This window comes from Embiotoca jacksoni, unplaced genomic scaffold (genome assembly GCF_022577435.1).
Source record: "Embiotoca jacksoni isolate LCO1_2020_lvr unplaced genomic scaffold, fEmbJac1.0.p SCAF_2, whole genome shotgun sequence".
In the NCBI taxonomy this organism is placed as follows: Eukaryota; Metazoa; Chordata; class Actinopteri; family Embiotocidae; genus Embiotoca; species Embiotoca jacksoni.
Genome location: NW_027185340.1, coordinates 12102950 through 12126129, shown reverse-complemented (window position 1 = coordinate 12126129; position 23180 = coordinate 12102950). Strand labels below are relative to the sequence as shown.

General features: G+C 39.4%; 1 protein-coding gene across 1 annotated transcript in view; it reads left to right on the top strand.

Annotated features, from left to right (window-relative positions):
• Positions 1 to 17802, top strand: part of LOC138201251 (receptor tyrosine-protein kinase erbB-4-like) — a 296936-nt gene extending 279134 nt beyond the window's left edge. The window contains exons 23-28 of the mRNA XM_069154588.1: positions 285 to 431; positions 2758 to 2855; positions 3594 to 3764; positions 10165 to 10411; positions 11272 to 11400; positions 11659 to 17802. Coding sequence (XP_069010689.1) covers positions 285 to 431; positions 2758 to 2855; positions 3594 to 3764; positions 10165 to 10411; positions 11272 to 11400; positions 11659 to 12329 — 1463 coding nt within the window. The 3' untranslated portion in view covers positions 12330 to 17802. The remainder of the gene's footprint in view (positions 1 to 284; positions 432 to 2757; positions 2856 to 3593; positions 3765 to 10164; positions 10412 to 11271; positions 11401 to 11658) is intronic.
• Positions 17803 to 23180: the final 5378 nt, after the last annotated feature.

Genomic DNA, 23180 nt, shown 5'->3' with positions numbered 1-23180 from the left:
TTACTCGCCTCAATTTTCGTGTTTTTGCTTGATTTCCAATTTTCTACTTTAATTATTCCATGTCTCTCTCTTTCGTTCTCTTTACTCATTTCTTCCTTACCCTTGCTGTATAACCCTGCCTTCTTAACTCTGCTCTTTACCTTTCTTTCCTCTCGTCACTCTCCTCTCATCTTGATTTTCCTTTTCTTTTCTCCATTTGTTCTTCCCTCTTTGAACATCTCTTTATTCTCTTCTGTACTGATCTCTCCGCTCTTGTGTTCATCGTCCTTCCATCTCCTTTTTAGGTGTAACCATCTGGGAGCTGATGACCTTTGGAGGGAAGCCATATGATGGGATCTCTACCCGAGACATCCCAGATCTGTTAGAGAAAGGAGAGCGCCTTCCTCAGCCACCCATCTGCACCATTGACGTCTACATGGTCATGGTCAAGTGTAAGTAGAGACCCAGGGTGAACAGAAAGAACAGAAACCTCCTTTAAAGATAATATTATAAATAGAACAACACAAACTATAGCCTCAGAAAAAAGGACTACCGCAATGCGTGTAAAGTCCTTGAGAGTAATGAAGAAAGTTTTGCTGAACACTGTTGAGTGAAACACAGCTGGTTCTGAGGAGATCCACATGGTCCCTCAGACATGTCTACAAGAAGTAAGGATACAGAGGACGTCGTAGCAACCCCGACCTCTCGCTGGCTGTGGCCTATTTGTGTTTTGTTTGTTTTTTCTGACATGTTACACCTCATTGTCCTGGTCCTGTCCTGTCAACCATAATATCTGAAGTTTTTAGTCCTGCAAACTTCCCACCTGGTCTCCTTTGTTTTGTGTCATATATTGTAGTCATTTGTCTGTGGGCATATTGATCCATTGAGTCCGAAGGTTTGGATTGGATTCCGACAGCCTTCTCCTGCAAAGGCAAAACAAAATTAAAATAAAGGCGGGGGCAGTCAGATGCCCTTCTAAGTTTGCTCTGGCTTTGGGAGATGTGTTTACTGCAGAACTTAGGAGTTTTGTGCCAGTGTTTTATTACAAACTGATGTCAAGGTAGTGGATATTCATTTTGAATTTAAAAGGGGAGCCAATTGTCTTTTTTTATGCAAACTAGACAAAAATAATTGTGCTTTTATTGAGTGATCTTCAAAAGGCCAGGTCAGCTGTTTTTTACAAGAGGGTCTAGGTGTTGTCAAAGATTTGTTGTTTTTTGTTTTAAACTCTATAATGTAACATTACCAAGCAAAAGATAGTGAAACATCTCTCTGATTGAAGTGATACTGAGAAATCCTCCAAAAATCACAAATTTTACTGAAGGATTTCTAGTCAAAGATGAATTCAGGACTAATATTCCTGACTGGCTGTGACCCTCCAGCACCAACACATTGGCCCGATTGGTCAGTCACTGCTGTCATGCCATCAGGCTCTGGGGTCACAGGTGGCACTATAACCTCTGTGCACTGCTGCCAGGACAAAGACTCGGTGCCAGCGTCACCCCAGCCGTGTCCTCTGCTCTCCGAGCTGCAGCCTCTGGCCGTCACTGTCACCTTGGCTTTTACTTTTCACCCTGAACCTGTGCCAATCTGGCATGCAGAGACACACACACACACACACACACACACACACACACGCACAAACACAAACACACACACACACACACACACACACACACACACACACACACACACACACACACACACACACACACACACAGCAGGGAGAGGTCACTGTCACCTGCCTGTTACCTGCCTTTTTTTTGCACTACTGCACATACTCAAACACACACACACACACACACACACACACACACACACACACACACACACATGGTGCACTGGGGAAGACGTACTTCCTCAGTTAATCTCCTTCTTGTTGTTTTATTGGCAGTAAAGCTAGAAACTAAGCACCAAGACAAAAGATGATCCCTTCTGTATGTGAAATGTCTTGTATCTGTGTTCGCAATAGTGTCTAAAGCCACATCTCTCTTTTCTGAACTCTATGTCTTATTTCCCTGGATACGTCGACAGGCTCGACTCAAGGCCAGATCACATGTTTGCTTTGGCGATGTACCCATGTGTTCACAGGGAAATTGGCAGAAGGGCACATTGCTCCATATGGCCATTCAAGTGATGAGACTGTATTTAATTTGGAAAAAATTATCACAATAAAGATAACTTAATTTCTAAAAATCTGTGCTTGCTCATTATGGAACAAATAATAATGTCCTATATAAAGGAAAATGGTTTCATATGGGAAAACCACAAAGTGTGAGGACTATTGTATATAATATATATAGATATATACTGTACTGTATATACTGTATACACTGTGCATTTTATATTTTATATTTATATGTTTTACTGCTATTTACTGCTATTTTATTGCTTTTCTATTGTTCTATTATTATCTTATTGCTTCTGTATGCTGCTGTAGCGAAAAAATTTCCCCTCGGGGATTAATAAAGTAACTACCTAACCTAACCTAACCTAACCTACTGAACTGCACTGCCTGATCACCACTGACACACACTCAACACACTGCTCCTCCCATTTAAATTCAGATACTGTAAGTTTACAGTCAGGTAATAAATAGATCTTTATGGATGTAGATGAGGCTTTTGTTTTCTGCTGAGAAAAATTACAAATTGGAAGAGTTGCACTTTGGGTCCAATTTAAAATCAAGGGCAATTGGAAAAATATCATGGGGTTAAATATCAAGATATATCTGTTTGGAACCGTATACAGGTCAGTAACTAATACTTTTTTTTTCAGGCTGGATGATTGATGCAGACAGTCGACCCAAGTTCAAGGAGCTGGCAGCAGAGTTCACACGGATGGCTCGTGATCCCCAAAGATACCTGGTCATCCAGGTAGGTAGATCTCGGTGACGGACAAGAAATAAGTTACCTTTATAACCCGTCTTCTGTTGTGCTTGTTTTACGTTTAAAAAATGAATACATGGTTGTCGTCAGAAATGAATAGTATCTGTTCGAAATTGTACTTTGCTTTCTTGGCTCCTCTGTAAAAAAAAAAAAAGCTCGGTTTGAATTACTTAACAAATGCTGTTAAGCTGGTTTACACCAGTCACAACCACTAAGTCAAAACAGTAGTGACTTGAATCTTTATTTTAAGCTTTTTAATGAATATCTAGAACTAACAATTTGTTTGCTCCTGTGTGAACTGATTGTTTTTCCAAAGCGACTTTTGAAAAATAACAGTAGTTAATTTTTTGAAAATATGATGGCAATTAAGATGTAAAGGCCATGGATGTTACATGTTGCATAAATAAAGCATTATTAATTTACAATTGAATTACCAGATTGAAACAGTGACTGCAATATCAGTCTTTACATATATTGTATGTCATGAATTATGTGATCATCAGTCCACTTTTTTGCACTTGGATTTCAGTAAATATTTGGCATGGTTTGGAGAAAACAAAGATCTCGCTTTCTAAAGTGTTAACAACTTTGTGCTCCCTTCCCGCCCCCCCTACACACACACACACACACACATACACACACACACACACACACACACACACACACACACACACACACACACACACACACACACACACACACACATCAACACGCCACATTTCTCAGGGCGATGACCGCATGAAGCTGCCCAGCCCCAATGACAGCAAGTTCTTCCAGAGCCTCTTGGATGAGGAGGAGTTGGAAGACCTGATGGATGCCGAGGAGTACTTGGTGCCCCACAACTTCAACATTCCTCCACTGGCATATACTCCCCACCAACGCATGGACTCCAACAAGGTATTTGATTTAAGGAATGCGCAGAGATCTTAGATCTTAAAGCAAAGGGCACGTTTTAACATTTTAGATGTGGAAAAGAAATACAGTAGGTACGTCTAAAGTTAGATGTTGAGATGACTCACGGTAAAATATCTATAAACTGCACATTGTGCTTCCGTATTAGTGTTGGGTTGTTCAAATGAATGGATTTCATTTCGATAATAGCTCAAACTTTATTTATATAAAAAAGTTACAAAGTACTTCACAATAAAAACAGATTGTAAAAGTGAGGCCATGAGACCAGATCAAATCTTTTAAATTACAACAAATATTATGAATTAAGAAAAAGCCATCTGATAAAAGTGAGTTATGGAACAGATATAAAGAAGGATTATAAGAGAAAATAGTTGTCCAAATTGACTGGAGGACAACAATTATTTTTGTCGAGAGATCCATCCATGTGTCCCAGATGTATTCATTTTGTTTCAGTTCATGGTACTCTCGCTGAGATCCACCAGTTTCCATACAAACAAATATTGAGCTAAAGCTGGACAGATAAAGTATTTAAATTGAAACATTGGATCCAATACTATCTTAAAACATGACCATCCCTGAGTCTCAATTTGCATTCTTCTGTATTTACACCTGCTATTTTGAGTGCAAAAGTGCTGCTGAGCACCTTATTGATTGATTGCACTATTTTACCAGCCTCAAACTGGAGTTCAGTTTATCTCTGATGGGATCATAGCCATAAACTCAATTTATCTCTTGTTGTGGTAGTTGAGGATTTTAATGTCTATAACACAGACTACATATCACAGACACCATCAAATCAGCTTTTCAAGCAGTCAAAGAAAAAAAAATTACTGCATTTTTGCTTCTGCATTTTTAAAGAGGTCAAAAGTTCCTAATCTCAGAAGATCTTTTCAGAACATCCACACGTCATTTCATCATGTGTGGTTGAAGGAGACCCAAACATAAAACGTGGTAAAGCACCAAACTCCTTATAACAAACTTTTTTTTCTAGTTTAATGTCCAACAACGTTTTAGGCAAGAAAGCTGTCTGCACTGAATTAATTTCAGCACTCTTCTCAGTCAGTATTCATACTTGCACACAATTAATTTATTTCCACTAAACCTGATGTTAGGTATGCTATTTTTTATTTCTTTGTCGTAATTATATATAGTTGCTTATCTGTTAATTTGTCATGGACTCTTGAGCACAGTTTCTTATTACCAATTCTTTTGGAGTGTAGCAGCAGGGTGACTGGCACTGAACCATGATGAAAAAGGGGACAATATAAAGTCAGAGTAGTCATTCAGATCATTTAGATGGCCTCGAAAGTGATGTGGCAAGGAGTTTTCTCAGCGTGTCCTGCAGGACTCTCCTGTTAAAGCACAAAAGATTGAGGTCTTAAAACTGCACTCACACAGCTTTCTCAGTTTCACTCTCATCTTCCTCTTGCGTTCCCATTCTCCATATGCTTTTCTTTGTCTTTCTCCATTGTGAAACTATGGTAATTGCCTTCTTCAAAATTAGGGTTCAGAGCCAGAGCTCCTCCATTCTTTAACTGTTCAAATGTTCGGTGTCTTTCTTTGGACTTAAATCTATCACAAAACCAGTCACACAGCTGGAATTCAGCCATTTTGTATTCCAATCCCTGTGTTTGTGTCAGGATAAAAATGCCTGCTGAATGCCAATGAGAGACACATCTCCAACTCGGTTTGGTGCATTTCAGGCAGTGAAAGATTTATTTGCATAATATTTGTAAAAATCCTTCTCCTCTGTTTTGGCGCTTTGGTATTACTTTGGATGCAAAATGAATTTGATTAATTTCATACAGTTGGGTTCATCTACATAAATCTTGTTGATGATTGTAATGAACTTAATTATTCTGTCCAGCAAAATATTATTATTATTATTAATAATAATAATAATATATTATTATTACATATTAATCTTCACTTGAATAGCTGCACAGCATACCTAAAAGAAATCTGTTCCACATTCTCCGAGACACACATTATCAATGTGGAACCGTCATTATTAAATAACCGTGACATTTCAGAATTGTATTGTTGGTGGCCATTAAAACTTTTTGATTTAATAGTGACAAAAACACTGAGCAGAAGATCCTTGTGCTCTATGGCGGGGACATTTGAATGGGGTCCTTTTAAATATGCAAGTGTAATGAGGGTCAAGATTTTAAAACAATAGCATGACTGTGTCTATATTCAAATAGCGTTTGAAGAAACTATACTTTTTATTTTTGTGTTGAGGATGATGATGGCACATTCTGTTAGGATACGGAGACAGGAGAAGATGAAGGATGATGAGGTGTAAATGAGGACTGAAAGAGGGAAATTGCATAGATATACCTGTTGTTAGAGAGTAATGAGAACACAGCCTGAGCTCTGCAGCCTTGACTAAACGCTTCAGGCTTACAGTAGAGAGCACTGCATGAGAAAGTGAGGAAGACTCCAGCAGTGACAGACGAAGAATGAAAAATAATGATGCAGTTACACAGAGAAAATGAGCGTGTCCCTCTAACAGTCCTTTTAAACTTCCTGATAGTTTTGTGTGTTCTTTTAAGTAGCATACATCCAGGGTCTGAACCGTAGTCACACTTTGGTTTAAAGCTGTTATTTTCTGATCATTTGTGCTGGTGTTTTATCTTATTAAACCTGTTAGTCCACTAAAGGATACCATGTCAGTCTCACGTGTGAAAAATAAACTGCTTTAGGTTTAGGTACCAAAATCTATATTTTAGGTTTAGGAAAAGATCATGGTTTATGTTAAGATACTAAGTTACTTAGCATACGTTACATGAGTTCAATATGTTTTCGTAAGTTATTTAAAGTACATTAAGTTATATATAAATATCTAAAATGAATATGTCCCATAAGGTACTTTGTCAGATACATTATAGTAATCAGGTACACTGAAAAAAAAATCATACATTGGACCAAATTAAAAAAAAATACTCAAATTGTTTTATAGCTAAATGTATTAGTTTTTCTCAAATTATATTTAGGATTTGGCAAAACTTTAAAAAAAAAATGTATTTAACATGAATTTAAAAAAAATATATTTTACCCAAGACAAAAAAATGATTTTACCCAAGACAAAAAAAATTACTTTCATAGAAAGTAAAAAATTATGATTTAGTTTAAAGACCATACACCATATTTCACTTTGTTACAACTAAATGTTTTCACTTTAGAAAAAAAATGAATATTTACAATTACATCCAAGTAAAGTTTTTACTTTAGAATAAACTCATTAAAATACTAAATTTTTTGACAATCAAATGTATTAGTTTTTCTCGAGTCAAATTTTTTACTGAGTACAAACTATAATTTAACTTTATCTTAAGTACATACATTTTCTTTTGTCACAAGCAAAATGTTACGTAATGTAGGTCAATACAATAACATTTTTTGCTTTTTTTTTTACCCCCTAAATTTTACTTAACAGCAACGGTATCTTCTGTATTATAAAAGCAGAATTTTCACTTAAGATGAAACTGAAATTTTGTTACAGTCAATATTCAATTTTGTTTACTCACAATAAACAAATACAGGAAGATTCTCCTCAAAAGACCATCTTTATTGTGATGTTTTTAAAATATGCATCACCTTCTGTTATGTATTAAAAAATAAAACCAAAATACACAAATAAAACCTGACATTTGCAGTCAGTAGAGCTAACTAGTATGTGTATCACATATCAGCACTTGAGGAAAAACACAGAATGAGTAAATTCTGGTCTTTGATCTGTTTTTAACCATTCTGTAACATTAACCACATCAATGCTAACATGCAACACGGTACATCTTGTCTTTAAAACATGAGATAAGCAATGCAAAGGCCATCAAAAGTTTCCTCTGGTATTAAAATGTGTCTATCCCTTTATAAAATAACCATAACGAATGTTACCTTATATTGAACCATGACAAATACAAGATCAGAAGTTAGCATCCAAGTAATCTTTGTACTTGAAGCTGGCTTTTCCAGAATTTCTTTGTTTTTGAACTCTGACACATTTGACCTACACACCACATTTCTATGTTCTAACTGCGGTTCAGTGTCATAGGAGGATGTTGGTCCCAGAAACTCTCTGACACAGAAGTTCTTGTAGAGACAGAGCTGGAGTAGCTCTGTGTCGTCTGACAGTAGACTCCAAATCATCATAGACAGTGACATTAAATCCTTTGCTGCAATCATCAGTTATTGGGATGACCCGTACAGTTGCCAAAGAGGATGTGAAGTTCACTTGTGCGTCTTCATAATGTCCGTCTCGGTCCTGCAATCTTAAATTTCAGTTATAACTCACAGACTTTTCGGACTTCATCCATAAGCTGCCCCATTGTCAGGAATTCAATCAGGCAGAATTAGCCTCCTGGTGTCATCAAGGTTCAGGATAACTTGCACCTTGGCTGGCTTTTTCACTGACCGGCCAGCCCGTCCAAACGGGTCTAGTAAAAACGAGAATAAAAACTGTATTCGTTGCAGTAAAAAAAAAAATGGCCACGACTTTCAACTAATTCACACTCACAGATTCATTGATTCACACTTCTGGTGAATAAGAAAGAAATTTCTCAATAAATATTTATTATTTATGAAATCAATGTTTGTGTATGTTAAACTGCGAAGGCATTATGTCATCTTTAGAGTCCAATTGTTGCATTGAAAAAGGCAGAAAACGTCGTCTTTTTCTTTCATTAGGTGAAGTGCCTGTACGCATAGAAGGAATAATAATGTCCACCATTTACTCAAATTGGTTGCTTTACTCAATAAAGTGTTACAACTTTGGATCTGCTGTAAAGATTTTAGTGCAGAGATACGTTGCCGGCCCTGCACCGTAGTGTGTGGCGGGGGAGCCCAGCCCCTCCCTCGGGTAAAACATGTCCGGGCGCAGGCCGCGACGGGCCTTCTGCTCGTTTATTCAAGCGAGCCTTTCCATACGATCACAATTTTGTGCTTCCGTGACAGCAAAGTAGCATTAGCAACAATATTAACTTTGCACTTGTCAACTGGAGGCAACCACAGCCTCGCAGTTAGGGTGAGACAGCCATGCTGCTAACGTGGTTTAGCTCGATTTGCTCCCACACGTGCGAAATACAAAGATAGTCTGTAAAGTATTTGTCCACGCTGCCACTAACCACAAATGTTCACAGAAAACACGCGTTCCCTTCAAAACAACAAAATTCAAAAGTTGATCCCGCAGAAGGTGCTGGCTTCCGAAGCGAGGTAATGGCGGACAGCAAAACTCGACGCAGAATGATTTGACATGACGTCACGCGGTAACATGACATGAAAACCTCTAGTTTAAAGTAAATAAATAAATAAATGCCCTTTAAGTAAAAGTATTGCTCTTCATTTACTCTGAGGAGAATATGTTTTAGTTTTAGGCAAACTGAAAAACTGCAAACTTGACAATGTTATTTGCGACAGAACTCCACAAACTAAAAACTCCAATCTCTCAGTTTTACAAAAAGGCTTTGGGTGTACCTGCCTGAGGAACCACTTTCCCGTGATTTCCCGGATACCAAAAAGTCCTTGATTACTGTGGAACCTGATATAATGACACCTGTTAAAAACTTCTAATCAGAAGTCAGATTTACATCTTCTTTCACAAACCACAAATCCTCTTTGTCAGTCTGTCAAATTAAGGAAAAAATAAGTCCAACAAGAAAATTAGAGATTTTCTCTCTTATTAGTATGATTACAGACTTCTGAGACGTAGAGCAAGTGAACGTAAGGATAGAAACGTGCAACAGAAAACAAACCTCTTGCATAAAAAATGGGGGAACTGAGATAAATCATAGTGAAGCTCCTGGTGTGGTTCTGAAAAGCACTTTTTTGTCCTGAGCGTCGACACAAATGCACACAGCATGGCAGCACTGATATGGCTACTTTAAGACATTGCTGCGTGGAGCCTTTTAATTAAAATCCTTTTAATTAAATTGTCCTCTGCTGTCATGCTGCCATATCATTATTTGGCACTGCTGTTTGTCTCCCCTGCCTGTTACATTTAAATATTACAGATGAACAATGGTTCAAAGCACGTGCATTGTCTATTCTATAATAAACAGTTATATTATGGATGGAATTCTTAGTTTTATTATTTTTATTATGTGTGTAAATGTTTTTGTACTTTTGTACTTCTGGCACACCAGAAAGTTGAACTAGTGTGTAGACTAAAGACTGGACAATACAACTGTTCCCCTCACTTGGAGACTAAGGTGAACTTTGAAAATCGTAGACAAGTTAAAAAAAACTTTACCATGACTCTCCCCATTTATATTTGACTAATGAGGTTTGCTTCAGCCTGATGAATTGATATTCTTGCAATTCAGTCTCCCTGATCACATCCCTGCACCTCTTTTTGAACGTTATTCTACTTCTACTCAACCAGTACGGCTGCCAGGACCCCAGTTTCAGCATGGAGGACATGCTGGCTACCCTCCCCAGAGTGGTTTCTGTTCCACCCGTGTCCGGAGGCTGCCTGCCTCCACAGGAACTCATCTCAGGGGGGCAGATCGGTGGGGGGGGGTTCGGTCGTGGCAACCAGGATGACCCTCGCTGCAACGGCACCCTGAGGAAGCAGGCATCTCCGAGGTCCAGCACGCTGGTCGCTGCCTCAGCTCTCACTGCAGTACAAGGTGAAGCAAAATGTTACACAAAAGCAGAAATCATTGCATTCAGTTCAGTTTAGTATTTCGGCTCTTCCTGCCAGTGACTTGGGAAACAGCATCCAAGCAAACTGTATGTAGCAATGAAGGAACAGAGTTTTGTGTTTGATTTGACCTTTTAATTTGGACTACAGTTTAAAGCCGTGGACAAATACAACACGGACTAAACACCAGTTGTTGAGCATTATTTGAGTTCTTCTCATATGTAGTCAGAACAAAACCAAAAACAAGATCAAACTTGACTTTAAATCGCTGGGCCCTGAATGCACCATAGTAATTCCACAGCCAAACACACAAGTGACCACATCTGATCTTACTGAGTGATATACGACAATACACATATGCAACTCTGGAAACTGGAAACATTGCAATTTCTGGCCCAAAACATGTGACACAGGGCTTTTGTGATGGTAACACAAGTCAATCAACCTTTCTACCACTGAGCAGCACATGTATGCCTCCTGCTGAGATTAGTTTGGGTAGGAAAAGTCCCTGTGCATTCATATGAGAGTGGTGCTAGACAGTGAGAAGTAAAGTGAAAGGGTATTAGTGAGCCAGACTGGCGATAGCCCTATTCAACCACTGATAGTAATCTTTCTGTTGTTAGTAAATAGAAATTCCAAGTAAAGGTCTTGTGAAGTCACTAAAACCCCCAAATCCCCAGACAAGTTAAACGTTGTTGATATGAGCTGCAACCCTGCCCGACAGTTTTGACTAAAAGACTAAACCGTATCCAGGATCATCTCGTTCATTCACGTACCTGTAGGGTTTTTATCGTTTCAAACTTTAAATTCATGTCTTGCTTCTTTCCTCTCTTTTTATTTCCCAAGGCGGAGGGGAGGACAATGGTGGGCAGCGTTACAGCGCCGATCCAACCGGCCTTTTAGCAGAGCGAGGAGCAAAAGGAGACAAGGACCAGGACGGCTTCATGACTGCCATGAGAGACAAGAACCACTCAGGTTACTTTGACAGTTTAGAGAACTTCTGAATGTCTCTGTAGAGTCAGCAAATGTTTGGATCAAATGAGTGAAATTGCATAAGTTTTGTTTTTGTAAATGGTAAATTTATATTACTTTTAAATCAGTATTTTTATTTTATACACACTTTAATTTTGAGGGTGTCAAAAACATTTCACAAGTATCTTTATTAGCTCATAGCACTCAACAATTGAAACGAAAAGATTTGAGCTAATCTTACCATCCTCTTTGTATTTCTAGATTATCTGAACCCTGTAGAGGAAAACCCCTTCGTCACACGTCGTAGGAATGGCGATGCCCACACGGTGATCGATGGAGCCACGTGCCACACGCTGCACTTGGCCGGAGCCGCTGCTGCTCCCAAAAGCCAGTCCACCCACGGTGATGACGAGTATATCAACGAGCCACTGTACCTTAACACCTTCCTCAACCCCGGGGACAAGAACGGATTGGCCGGCGCCGTCTCCATCTCTGGCCCCGGTTCCTCTGCTGCACACTCGGTACTGCAGACAGTCAACCCATCGACATCGAGCCACACCGTTCCATCCACTGCATACGTGGTTCCCCCAGGCCACCTCCCCCACCCGTCATATCCATCGCACACCCTGCACCCAGGGCATTCAGGACACGCCCTGCACTCAGGCATCACCAGCAGCACCATCATGTTCGATAAGAAAGGCAAGAAAGCCACTTTTGACAATCCCGAATACTGGCAGCACAGTCTCCCCCCGAAGTCCTCACTGCACAACCCTGAGTACCTGCAGGACTGCAGCACACGCTTCTTCTACCGGCAGAACGGACGCATCCGCCCCGCTGTGGCCGAAAACCAGGAATATTTGTCCGAAGCGGCTATGAAAGCAGGCAATGTGTTGCCGCCCCCTCCATACAGACAGAGGAACACTGTGGTGTAGTGACCCACCTGTAGCACATTGGAGGTGTGAATAGAGGGAAATGGGTGAGATGAATGGACGTCAGACAGTCCTCTCTTTTCCATGCAGTACTTCTCAACACTGAGTTTTCCTTGCACCTTCCCTGAACACTTCTCTTTGTCATGTCTGATTGCAAATCTTGTATTCTCACTCTAAGGTTCTGCTTTTTCATGACAGAACAACAATAGGAGTCACTGACAGCCTCATATGACACTCAAGCCATCTTTATTTACTCCATCCTTGACCGTGACCGCTAAAGCAGAGAGACATCACTTTGAAGTCGGTTGTGTCCTCGAGAAAACTGTCCTGCAGCCTTTAGCAGCAGAAAGGCACATAAACCACACAATCAAAGTTTAAAAATAGATGTTTTATGAGAGAATAAACTGAGGTGAGCCCAAAGCGGATTATTTTCATGACCTTACATGCTTTTCTTTGTACACCCACGACTCACTGTTCACCCTGTCCTTTCAGCTCATTTTCCACCCAGCTAAATTTGCACATTGTGGTATTCAAAAATTGCTATTGCTTGGGTGCAGTCTATTAAGTGATACATGCACATGGAGTTGTGTCCTGATGTACCAGCAAACCCGCAGTTGTGCTGCAAAAGCCCAGATGTGGCTTGCATGCCTGCCTACATGCTTCTTTGACTTTTACGTTTTGCTGCAGCCATAATAGTATCATGTATCACACACAGCTCATATCAAACCAGAAACATGTTAACATGCCTGTTGGCTTGACACACCAATAATGACCGAATATCAATTCATACGTAAATACACACACTGACAGATAAGCCTGAAATATATTCTGGAGGAGAAGCTCAATTGACCTTGTGCTGGAAGACACAGTGTGCTGATAATGGCAGTCAGTGGTGCAGCGCAGGAAAAAAGGGTCAATGGGAAAGTAAATGTCACCGCAGCTGTGATATCACCCAGTACCTCCTTGAAAGCATTCGACAGATTATTGGCATGACTAGGTTGGGATGTAAAAGGTTGATCGCCCAGAAGATGACCCTTTAATTCCCAGTTTGGTTTTCCGTCCTGTTCCCCATTGATTCCAATCCAGTTCGAAGCGCCAGCAAACCGTCCAATTCAGTTTTACCTCCATGAAATCGTTGCAAGCAGTATTGTGAGTGGCAGGACCAATGTTCACTGCAGTACAAGAAATATAATGTCTCAGTGGAACCGGTGCCTGGGAACAGACCGTTGTTTTTACTGGGCAAAGAACGTGATTGTGGAGGACGTTTAAACAGGAAGTGAGGGTCAAATAGAAGATTTGAAAATCTTTATCAGAACACAGTTTTTGTTCTTTTTATTCATCAGGGATCTGTTTACTTTGACACCTTATCAGTGTTTTTGACTAATGAAGGAGGGGATAAACAGCACTGATACCCAGCCCTGAAAGAGCACTGTGGAGATGGCAAAGAGCTTTGCAGAGCTGTAAAAAAGCCAATTACACATCATTATCACACAGACACAGTCGTGGAAAAAGGCTCTGTGGACCAAGCTGTGTCTGGAAAGATGTTAAAGTACATCAAAGACAATTTATTTTTTTTTTTGCAACTCTGTCTCTATACTATTCTGCGTCATAAAAACAAAAAATTACCTTTGACCACGTAGTCATGATTTGCTCTGTGTCTTAGGGTTGAGGTGGTTCAGGGCGAGGGACTGTCAGAACTCTAAAGAGGCTCCTTTACGAGTGAAAATGGAACACTTTCTTTTGTATTGTTGTTTGACATTAATGGGGAGAACTCACAAGTTATCGCTGAATCTACTGATGGCTAGTTTTCTGTAGTCATACACCACTGCCAGATGCTACATTAAACTCTGATGGAGACCACTAGCATCTGTCGTCAAATGACTTTGAAGCCTAATTTAGGCTGTGGTTGATAATTTAATAGCACTTAATGCTCTGGCACAGCTAAATTACTTTACTGCTATTCTCGCTTGAATTATTTGATGAAGTTTTATCATGTGGCGACTATAATTTACAGTGAAACAACAGATAGTTTCATAGGCAATTTCCTAACAAAGGAGCATCCCCATTCTATCATAATAGTAATAGGTAGGTTTTAGTGAAAGTGATCAGGGGATACATGTCAGACTGTCAATACTGTTTTTACCCAGGTAGCTATCACTTTGATATCTCTTGTTTTACTAGACTATTGCAGGCAATGCCGGCAATATCTCATTTACATTATGTTGATAGTTTTCATATGTAATTCAGTGTTTTAAATGGGTACTCCAGTGATGTATTATAGCAATTTTATAAAGTTTGGGGATGCACAAGAGACAGAATCAAAGAGAAATGTATGGTCAAAATTAAAGTGGAAGCATCAACAGCTAAAATATCCTGAATCCACACACCCCGGATCCTACAGCTCCCATAATGCCACTCTATAGCACGTTTACTCATGTTCCCAATGCTTCTTTCCAACCCCAAACTTCCAGGATAATGCAGGTATGTTTTTTCTTTGTTTAGTAGAATTAATAAATAAGTGTAAACAGAGATGACATCGTCGATGACATCACCAGGGATTGTTTTCACAGGCAGAGTAGTTTAACTTGTCAAGTAAACAGAAAATTGGTGGTGTTTCCCTTTAACAAAACACAAACTTTGCGATTCTCCAGATTATCTTGACTTAATTTCCAGAAAATTTACTTCATCATAATATATTGCAAACTGATATTGCCATATACATACCTAGTAGAGGATTCAATCCATATTGGACACCATGAGTCATACTGAAGGTGTTGTAGAGGGTGGAGACTGCCTCATCCCTGTACCGATACACAAGCACTGTTACACAACCTTGTGCCTCTTTATTAAAGATTCAGATGAGCGATGCTGATGATTTATTGTCCAAAACACAGATGTTGCCCTGCCACAATGTTTTCTCCGCCTCTCAGGTTTTATGGGGGAATAATAATCATCCAGTTGAGCTCCGGCTGAGGCACAAGTTGCCGCATCGTAAAGGGACATCTAACCTATTGAAATAAAAGCATAATAGGAGATAGATTAGTGGCGTAATACCACAGTAGATGCACTGATGAAATGTGCAGCTCAACAGAAATGTGAATTTTATAGTGAATTTTATTGTGTATCACTTTGGCATAGGCTTTGCTCTGCTACTAATCTGATTTACCTGCACTACAGCTGCTGTCTTGCACCGTTTGAGGTCATGATCCTTCTACTGATTTCAGATTTACTAGTTTGAATTTACACTTGTGTATACATTCTTTGAGTAAATGTGTGCAGTGTAACTGTGCCTGCTATGTTATTACAGTCAGTTATATAGGTCTATTTTTACCATCACCCAAAAGGATTCAGCGTCCGTGCTTGTAGACGACTGTATTTGCGTGTATCTAAGAGCAACGAGAGCAGCAGAGTGTCACCAAAAGGCTCTGTAATGGATCTCTATGGAAAAATAAAGCCAATCTTCTGGAGGAGAAAACCTGCTGATGCTCTCAGCCGGCAACCATCACAAGGGGCTTTTAGCTTTTTGAATGCTAATTCATCCACTTTCCCCTGTTGTTCTGTGGGGAAATCATGGTACCCCACATCTCACCCATTGCACCAGCTGAGAAACCCTGAACGACAGGCAATAGGTTGTAATCCTGCAGCGAGGTTCAAACTACGGTATTAGCATTCAAGAAATGTTACCCGACCAATGCATCAATGTTACAAAAGCTTGGAGGGGAAATGTGCAAGTGCACTGTAACTGGCAGAGGAGACCAGAGTTAATTGCCATTCTTTTTTTCTGCTCAGAGGTGATTGTAGGATTGTATGTAGCAAACACTGTTCTGTAGCTGAAGCAAGGAAAACTGAGACGCAATTTTTTGTCGAGAGAACACGACCAAAACAGCCCGGAAAAGGAAAAGTGATCAAATGTTAAGTCATCGCTTCATGTGAAAAGATCTTATCGTCTGTGTGAAGGTAAGCCTCACATGTGCAGTAGTTATTTGAAGGAGCACAATCACTCACTACTGACTGCTCACCCAGTGAATCGGCCTTTTGGTAACGGTTATATATATTTTATGCATCTACCTTTGGTGTTTTTTGTTTTGTTTCGTTGAGTGTTTTACAAAATGTGTAATCATATTTGTTGTAAATTGAGTGTATTTTTTTTTTTCCCATTTCTGCTCTTCAGGGTTTCATTGTGAGTTTTTTTTGTTATACATTTTCATTATTTTATGTTTGTCATGTTTAGAGGGATTACTGGATCGATTTAGGAGTTGGATTTTTTCAAGATTGAACCTGTAGGGCCAAATGAGTCTAGATAAACAAAGAGCAAATCTATTGTGGTCATGATGCTCATTAAGTTTCTCACCAAGCAGTTGTTCTCAGACGGTTTGAATACCAATGGTTATCAAGGACAGGTTTCACAATATCTCACTTTAGGATATGATTTGCATATTTTGCCTCAGCACATGATGGATGCTGGCAGATCTGACCGGGTTTAACCTGAGGAGGTTAAATATTAAATATTCCTCTTTAACCACCCTGTGATTAAAAAGTCCTGGCTGTCACTAAGAACAGTTAATAATTACACCTTGCAGTGTTTTTTTTAACTGGTTCAGTTCATGTGATTGGATTATATCATGGGATATTTCCCAGTTTTCATGAGTTGGCGAGGATTCCCCGATCACTCAGGTTACAAATGAACTGGTGCACAACTGACTGTGGGATATTAAAGGCTGCAAATGATAAACCAGTTAGGTCCCCCAAAGCAAAAGTTGGCTTATTTTTACCGTCATATTTTGGGAGGCCTTTGAAATGGGACAGCCTTCGTCTGTCCGTCAAGACCTATCCGTCCTAGAAATGAAGACTTTGGAGGGTCTAGCTCCTGAACTGGGACACAGTGGCTGTATTTATAGCGTGTGCTCTATTTCTTTTTATCTATGCTTTGATTATTCATATCATGAGGATGAGTTATTTTCACAGTTTAAGTAAATTCAATCCACCTTAGGTGTAAGTGGTCTCAGTAATAGAGAGACATTCAGATAACACAATTAATCAACTGGAAATGGTTCATATTCAGTGCGTCATCAAACAAATCATCTTTTTAAAGGGAAACACAAAGCAGCTGATGAACACACATTCTACCATTGTAATAGAATCAAACTGTGTATGGCTGTCATGTTGTGGTTTTATACTGATTCATATACTGTGTACATTCTACAATGCCATCAGAACTGGGGTAGATGAGAGTGGTTTAGTAAGCACAGTTTACAATGTATTGAGGTGATGGTAAAACTGTAAAACAGAATAGATAATTGTCTTTTGACATTCAGATAATGGGTTGCTCAACAGTTTTACCATTGTTTAAAATAATAATATAAAAAAATTTGGAAAATATTTTTATAGGCAGGGAAAAGGTGGCCTGGTGCATCTGTAAATAGGACAATGATGCTTTTCTCCAGCTGAAGTTTTTTTTTTTTTTTTTTTTTTTCATTTCTCCCTGCATCATTGCATTTTTAGTGGTCTTCTGTATCTTACTTTTTTTCTTTGGGGATATCTCTTCTGTATGTATATAAATATATATACAATATATATATATATATATTCTGTAAATGTAATTTGAAGAGTGAATTCTGACTTTCAAACCGCTTGCAGGGTCTCCTTGTCACACCACCTGCCCCCACCCCCACCCACCCCACCATTTCCCCTGTGATTGTGTGATTGTGTTTCCAGCACAACTTGGTGGGTTTTGTGTTTTCGATTTCTGCTCTTGCTCACTTTGTAGGAGTGTATTCTTTTCTTCTTCTCTTTTTTTTTCAACTGGGTGTATTATATCCTCACTCTGCTCCACACTTCTCTCAGTATTATCCACCTCCTGAGGTTTTTTTAAGATTTTGTACACTCTTAAGATGCTGTTGCAATACTAATGAATATTCAATATGACATCCCCGTTTTTTCCTAACAGATGTTATTAATCCACCAGTGTCTCTTTACATGCTGAGTTTTGAGGACCTATACTGTATTTTCTTGAGTATTTTCATTTTCATTTGCACTGAGCTCAGTCTTTGTTTACTTTCATCCCTTTGGGGCAATACTGATTGAATGGTGTAGCAATATCATGTTGCAACCCCGAGAGCGATTTAATAACGTTTGAGAAACAAAGTGGAAGACAGTTTGGGTGGGCTGGATTGATCATTTAAATCACTGCTATTTGCTTGTGCAGATAAGTTAGTATGTACTACTGTGGCCTCATCAGGACGCCACTCTTTTCCAGAAGCAGCACTTTTGAAGGAAGTTATCATGTTTTTCTTTCACTGGATCTTTATTGGACATTTTGGGGAGTTGGGCCCGTTAGTCACCTAATATTTGAGGTGAATACTGCCACCAAAATCATCATGGTGAACTATTTTCTTTGTCGTATTGTAGCAAATGTGTCAGCAGCAATGAAGCAGTGCAGTACAAGTGACACTCTGAATGGTTTGTTAAATTTACAATTCAAACCAGCAGAAATGTATGGATGCACAATTTGACTATTGGAATATAACTGTTCGTTGCAATACAGATTTCAATTGTAAAAGACTCAAGCACAACTTGTGTTATTTATACAGGACAACTAAAGGTTTTTGTGCTGTTTTCTGATAACACTGTCTCGTTTACTAATTAAAAAAATACTGAGATTTTGTTTTCAAAAGTCAGGATTGTAACCAGTGTGAACTTTGGATTACTTAAATATGTGTCATAACTTTTGTATATTTACACCATATTCACGGAATACTGTTGGCAAATTGTACACTTACCATTTGAAAGTGTATTGGCATTCGATGATTTTGGTGGCAAATGTCCAGCATTTACTTACATATCTGGGAATATGGTCAGTTTGACAAGCTCCTCAAAAGTCATTGAATCTGTTCACTGAAGAACATTAAAGTTCGGAAGAAAGTATATTCTACCATAAAATTAGCATAAATTATAGTTTTGTTTGTATTGACTCATTAGAATGATTGAGAACTAAGTTTTATAGGCTGTACTTTGTCACATATACCAGTTTTACATGTTTCTTTTCACTGGTTAATTGACACATTTCCCAAGCTAGAACATTTAAATACATACTCGCTGTGTTTTGTTACATGAATCTGTCAAAACTATATTTTTAATTCAATATGAATAAAGATCAGTCAATATTTAAAAATGGATTGTGCTCATTTTCAAGGCTTTAAAATTGCTATAAGTGGAACGACACACCCCGGTATGATAACAAAATCTGTAATACACTCATCAGTCCACATGAGGGCACCGTGCCAGGGTCACGTTTTGCCGAGGCGTGAATAGTGCATACACGTGTGACCAGGGGCAAAGACGGAGGTCATGTGATGAAATTCAACTTAACCACGTGGTTTTTGAAAGGCTCAACCCAAAGGCACCTTACTCTTCACCTACAAGCACTGCAAAATGTCAAACTGACATGTTTGTTTTTTAGTGGACTGACGGGTGTATTACACGCTTTGCCATGACACCAAATTGAACAACAACTTGCACCTCTAAGCAAACCAGAGACTGTGTAAAAAAGTGGACGTAGCTTTGGGGTCTGAAAAGGTAGGTCAAGGCAGAAGTGACTTACACTGTAATACCACCGAGGGCCACTAAGGGTTGGCTCCAAAAAGGCTCGCACAGACTCCCATTCAACTTCTGTCATTAAGAACAAAGTCAATACGTTTTTTTCTACAAGTTGTTTAGGTGTCATTCACTAAAGTCACTCCTTCTTATTAATTTTCTGGCGGTCCATCTGAAAAAAAAAAACATCATTAATTAAATATTAGGCCTCAAAAAGAGGTATTTTTGGTGGTGTGTCTTTTTTGCTGTTTCCTCGGGTTCAGATGGAGTCAGATCCCTCACTCGCTCCTTCCCAGCTCCTCCAAATATGGTCACCTCTGTCCGAACTCAAGGCTTCAGAACGGCAGCTCGCAAACCAACGGATGAAGTCACTGCTGTCGCTTTGGGCTCCCAAGTCATCCTACAAATGGACCACTAAATGGAAATTCGGTTGTAGGAGGGATGTCTGCAGAGATGAACACTTATTCTGAGTGTTCGAGAGTCAGAAATTCAGTGTGCACAATAATCATTCAATGTTTCTTTCGAACCCGTTCGCTTTGTATGGCTATCCGTCTTTATCCCCTTCTAGATACTTTCAATTCAGCCCTCATAGTTGTGAGTGCTCTTTGCACCTCCTTACTTCAAATGTCAGCCTGTTCTCAAGTGGTTCAGCCAGACACATGGGAGTGTTGTGTAGCCTGTAGTTACAGCCTGACATCTTCATTTTGCCCAGATGAAACTGTAGACATCTCTCACCATTCAGCAGATTATGCCCAAGAGCACAGTCAGACAGAAGCTCCTCTGCCATCGCCACAACCTCTATTCTTCAGCCATCTTTTCCCACATGAACAGTTACTCGCGCGCGCGCACACACACACACACACACACACACACACACACACACACACACACACAAACTTATACACTTGCTGGAGAATCACACGGGAGCACCAATAATAAAGTGTCATTACTTCTGACACTTGCTCATGCATGATAGATGCCTCTCTTTTCCAGATGATGACATCTTATAGCATTATCATAGGAAATCCAATAACAAGATCAGCATCTCGGAGCCCTTGTCCCATGCAAAGTCATATCACTTGCCTTAAGACGGTAATAGAGTGTGATCGAAACAATCTGTCACCGCTTGTCCTCTCACTCTCACACGCCCAAACCCCTCCCGACAAAGCTGTATGGATTTTTACCTGATATGAGCGATGATGGGCACAGCTGAATGTAAATGATCCTAAATGTCTTTAGGTGAATCGATTGACTGACGCCTTTCAACAAATAAAAGTGAAGGCTCTATTTGACAGTGCATCATTCTTTACCACAGAACTTTACTGTCCACACATGTGCAGCTATTTCTAGATGTTCTGATGTAAACACTTCCAAACACAGAGGTTTAAAAACTGGCTGTGTGCCAGAATTGCAGTTTTGCTTGCTCCGGCAAGAAGTCATGTTTCTACCAAATGCCATTTGATGTCATTTGTCACACTTGTCTGCTGCTAAAGTTTTTACTGTCTTGTTCCACGATAAAGAAACAATTGTCGCAGTACAACTTTAAACATAGATGGTACATGCTGGGGATGTTTCACTAGAGCAGATGACTTCGTTCCAGCACTAAATTTAAAATTTAAAATGACGGCAAGGCTGAGCAACTTGTTTTGTGTTGTTTCCGCTGTTTTGGCATTGCTATCTCTTCTTCTGAGAGCCACTGTCGAGGGCGGAAGCCTCTAAATCCCAGCATGTTGGCAGCCTCTGATTGACTGGACTGTACAAAGCCCACTAAGCAGTGTTACGATCCCCCTTGAAAGCTTTCATTATGGAGCAGCATATTGGATTCTCTTCACAGGCTGTCTGTCTCTGGAGGCTGCAGTCTCTGCAGGAATGCACACTCATACAAAGCATCATACATGAAGACAACTCGGACGTAAATCCTGCTTGATTCTTTGTGAATCTGGTGTCTTACAGTGCAGACACAATAACTGGACCCTGATACTGTTTCTGCCAGTGCCTCACATGACCTCTACAGTAAGTGGTCTGCCCACGGATCAGCCAGGAAACACCATACTAGCATACTATTCAAAAAGGGTCTAAGATTAATATGCTAACAAAGTTTGGAGAAAGATTGCTGCCAGTTTTCAATATGAACATGAGTCAAACAACAGAAGAAGGTTAGGACGGAAAACTCACTAATTTCTTTGTTGTGCAAAATTATTGGTGTTTGCAGTCAGCCAAGATCCATAATAAATGGATCTGCAGTGGGAATATGGCACAACCAGAGACAGAAAATTAGCTGGAAGAGGATCCCCCCCCCCCCCACACACACACACACACACACTTAAAATATCGCAGATGTATTGTGTTTGCCATGATTACCTGACATGTTTTCATGGCTCCTATGAACTGTGATCACATGACTGTCATGATAAGTTGCTACATATTGTGCTGTCCTTTAGGAGGACTGTCTTGAATATTTAGTTTTCTATTTTAAAGTCATTTTAACAAACTCACCTTCAGTGAAATGACCCCGGAGGCAATGTATCCAACTGTGTTTCACAATTTATATCAAATCAATTAATGGTTAAGTAGTTTCATAATATGAACTACCCCAAATCCATCTAAGTTTAATGATTTATAGGGAGCATTAGAATTTAATCAGCATTTGTTCAAGATTTGCACAAGCTACTCCATTTTGGCTACATTCGGTTATTGTCATTTCAAGCTTGGTATGATCTAAAACTGTCCAGCATTTCACCAAGTAGTGGTTGACAATGCAAACATTAAGATTAATAAGGCAATCGCATTGGTCATTTGCATACCGCTTGTGAAATACAGCTCAGCTGATAACTGTTGAATATGAGCTACTTAGCAGTTAATGTTTATCTCTCACTTTGTTAGGCAAAGCAATATTCACACAGAGAAGCTCTCACTGAAACTATACTGGTACTTTAAATGGGAAAGCGCTCATTACAACTCATTTACTGTCTATTTTCCTTTCACTTCCAATAATGAAAGATATATTGCGATGACTGAATATGTCACAGTAACAGTTATTCCTGACCTAAATGCATGCCACCTTCAAATGCTCCTCTTGGCATCAGCGTGTTAGAAATAAAATGTATATTCTGCAGTCAAATGTTAGCTGCAGGAAGTGCCCTCGTTTTAGAAATTCTTCTTCTTGTTGTCTTTCTTAAAATGGTTTAGAGTCTCTGGTATAATAGGGATTCTATCACTTATCAGTCAGGGAATACATTTCAACAAGCTACTTGTTTTTCT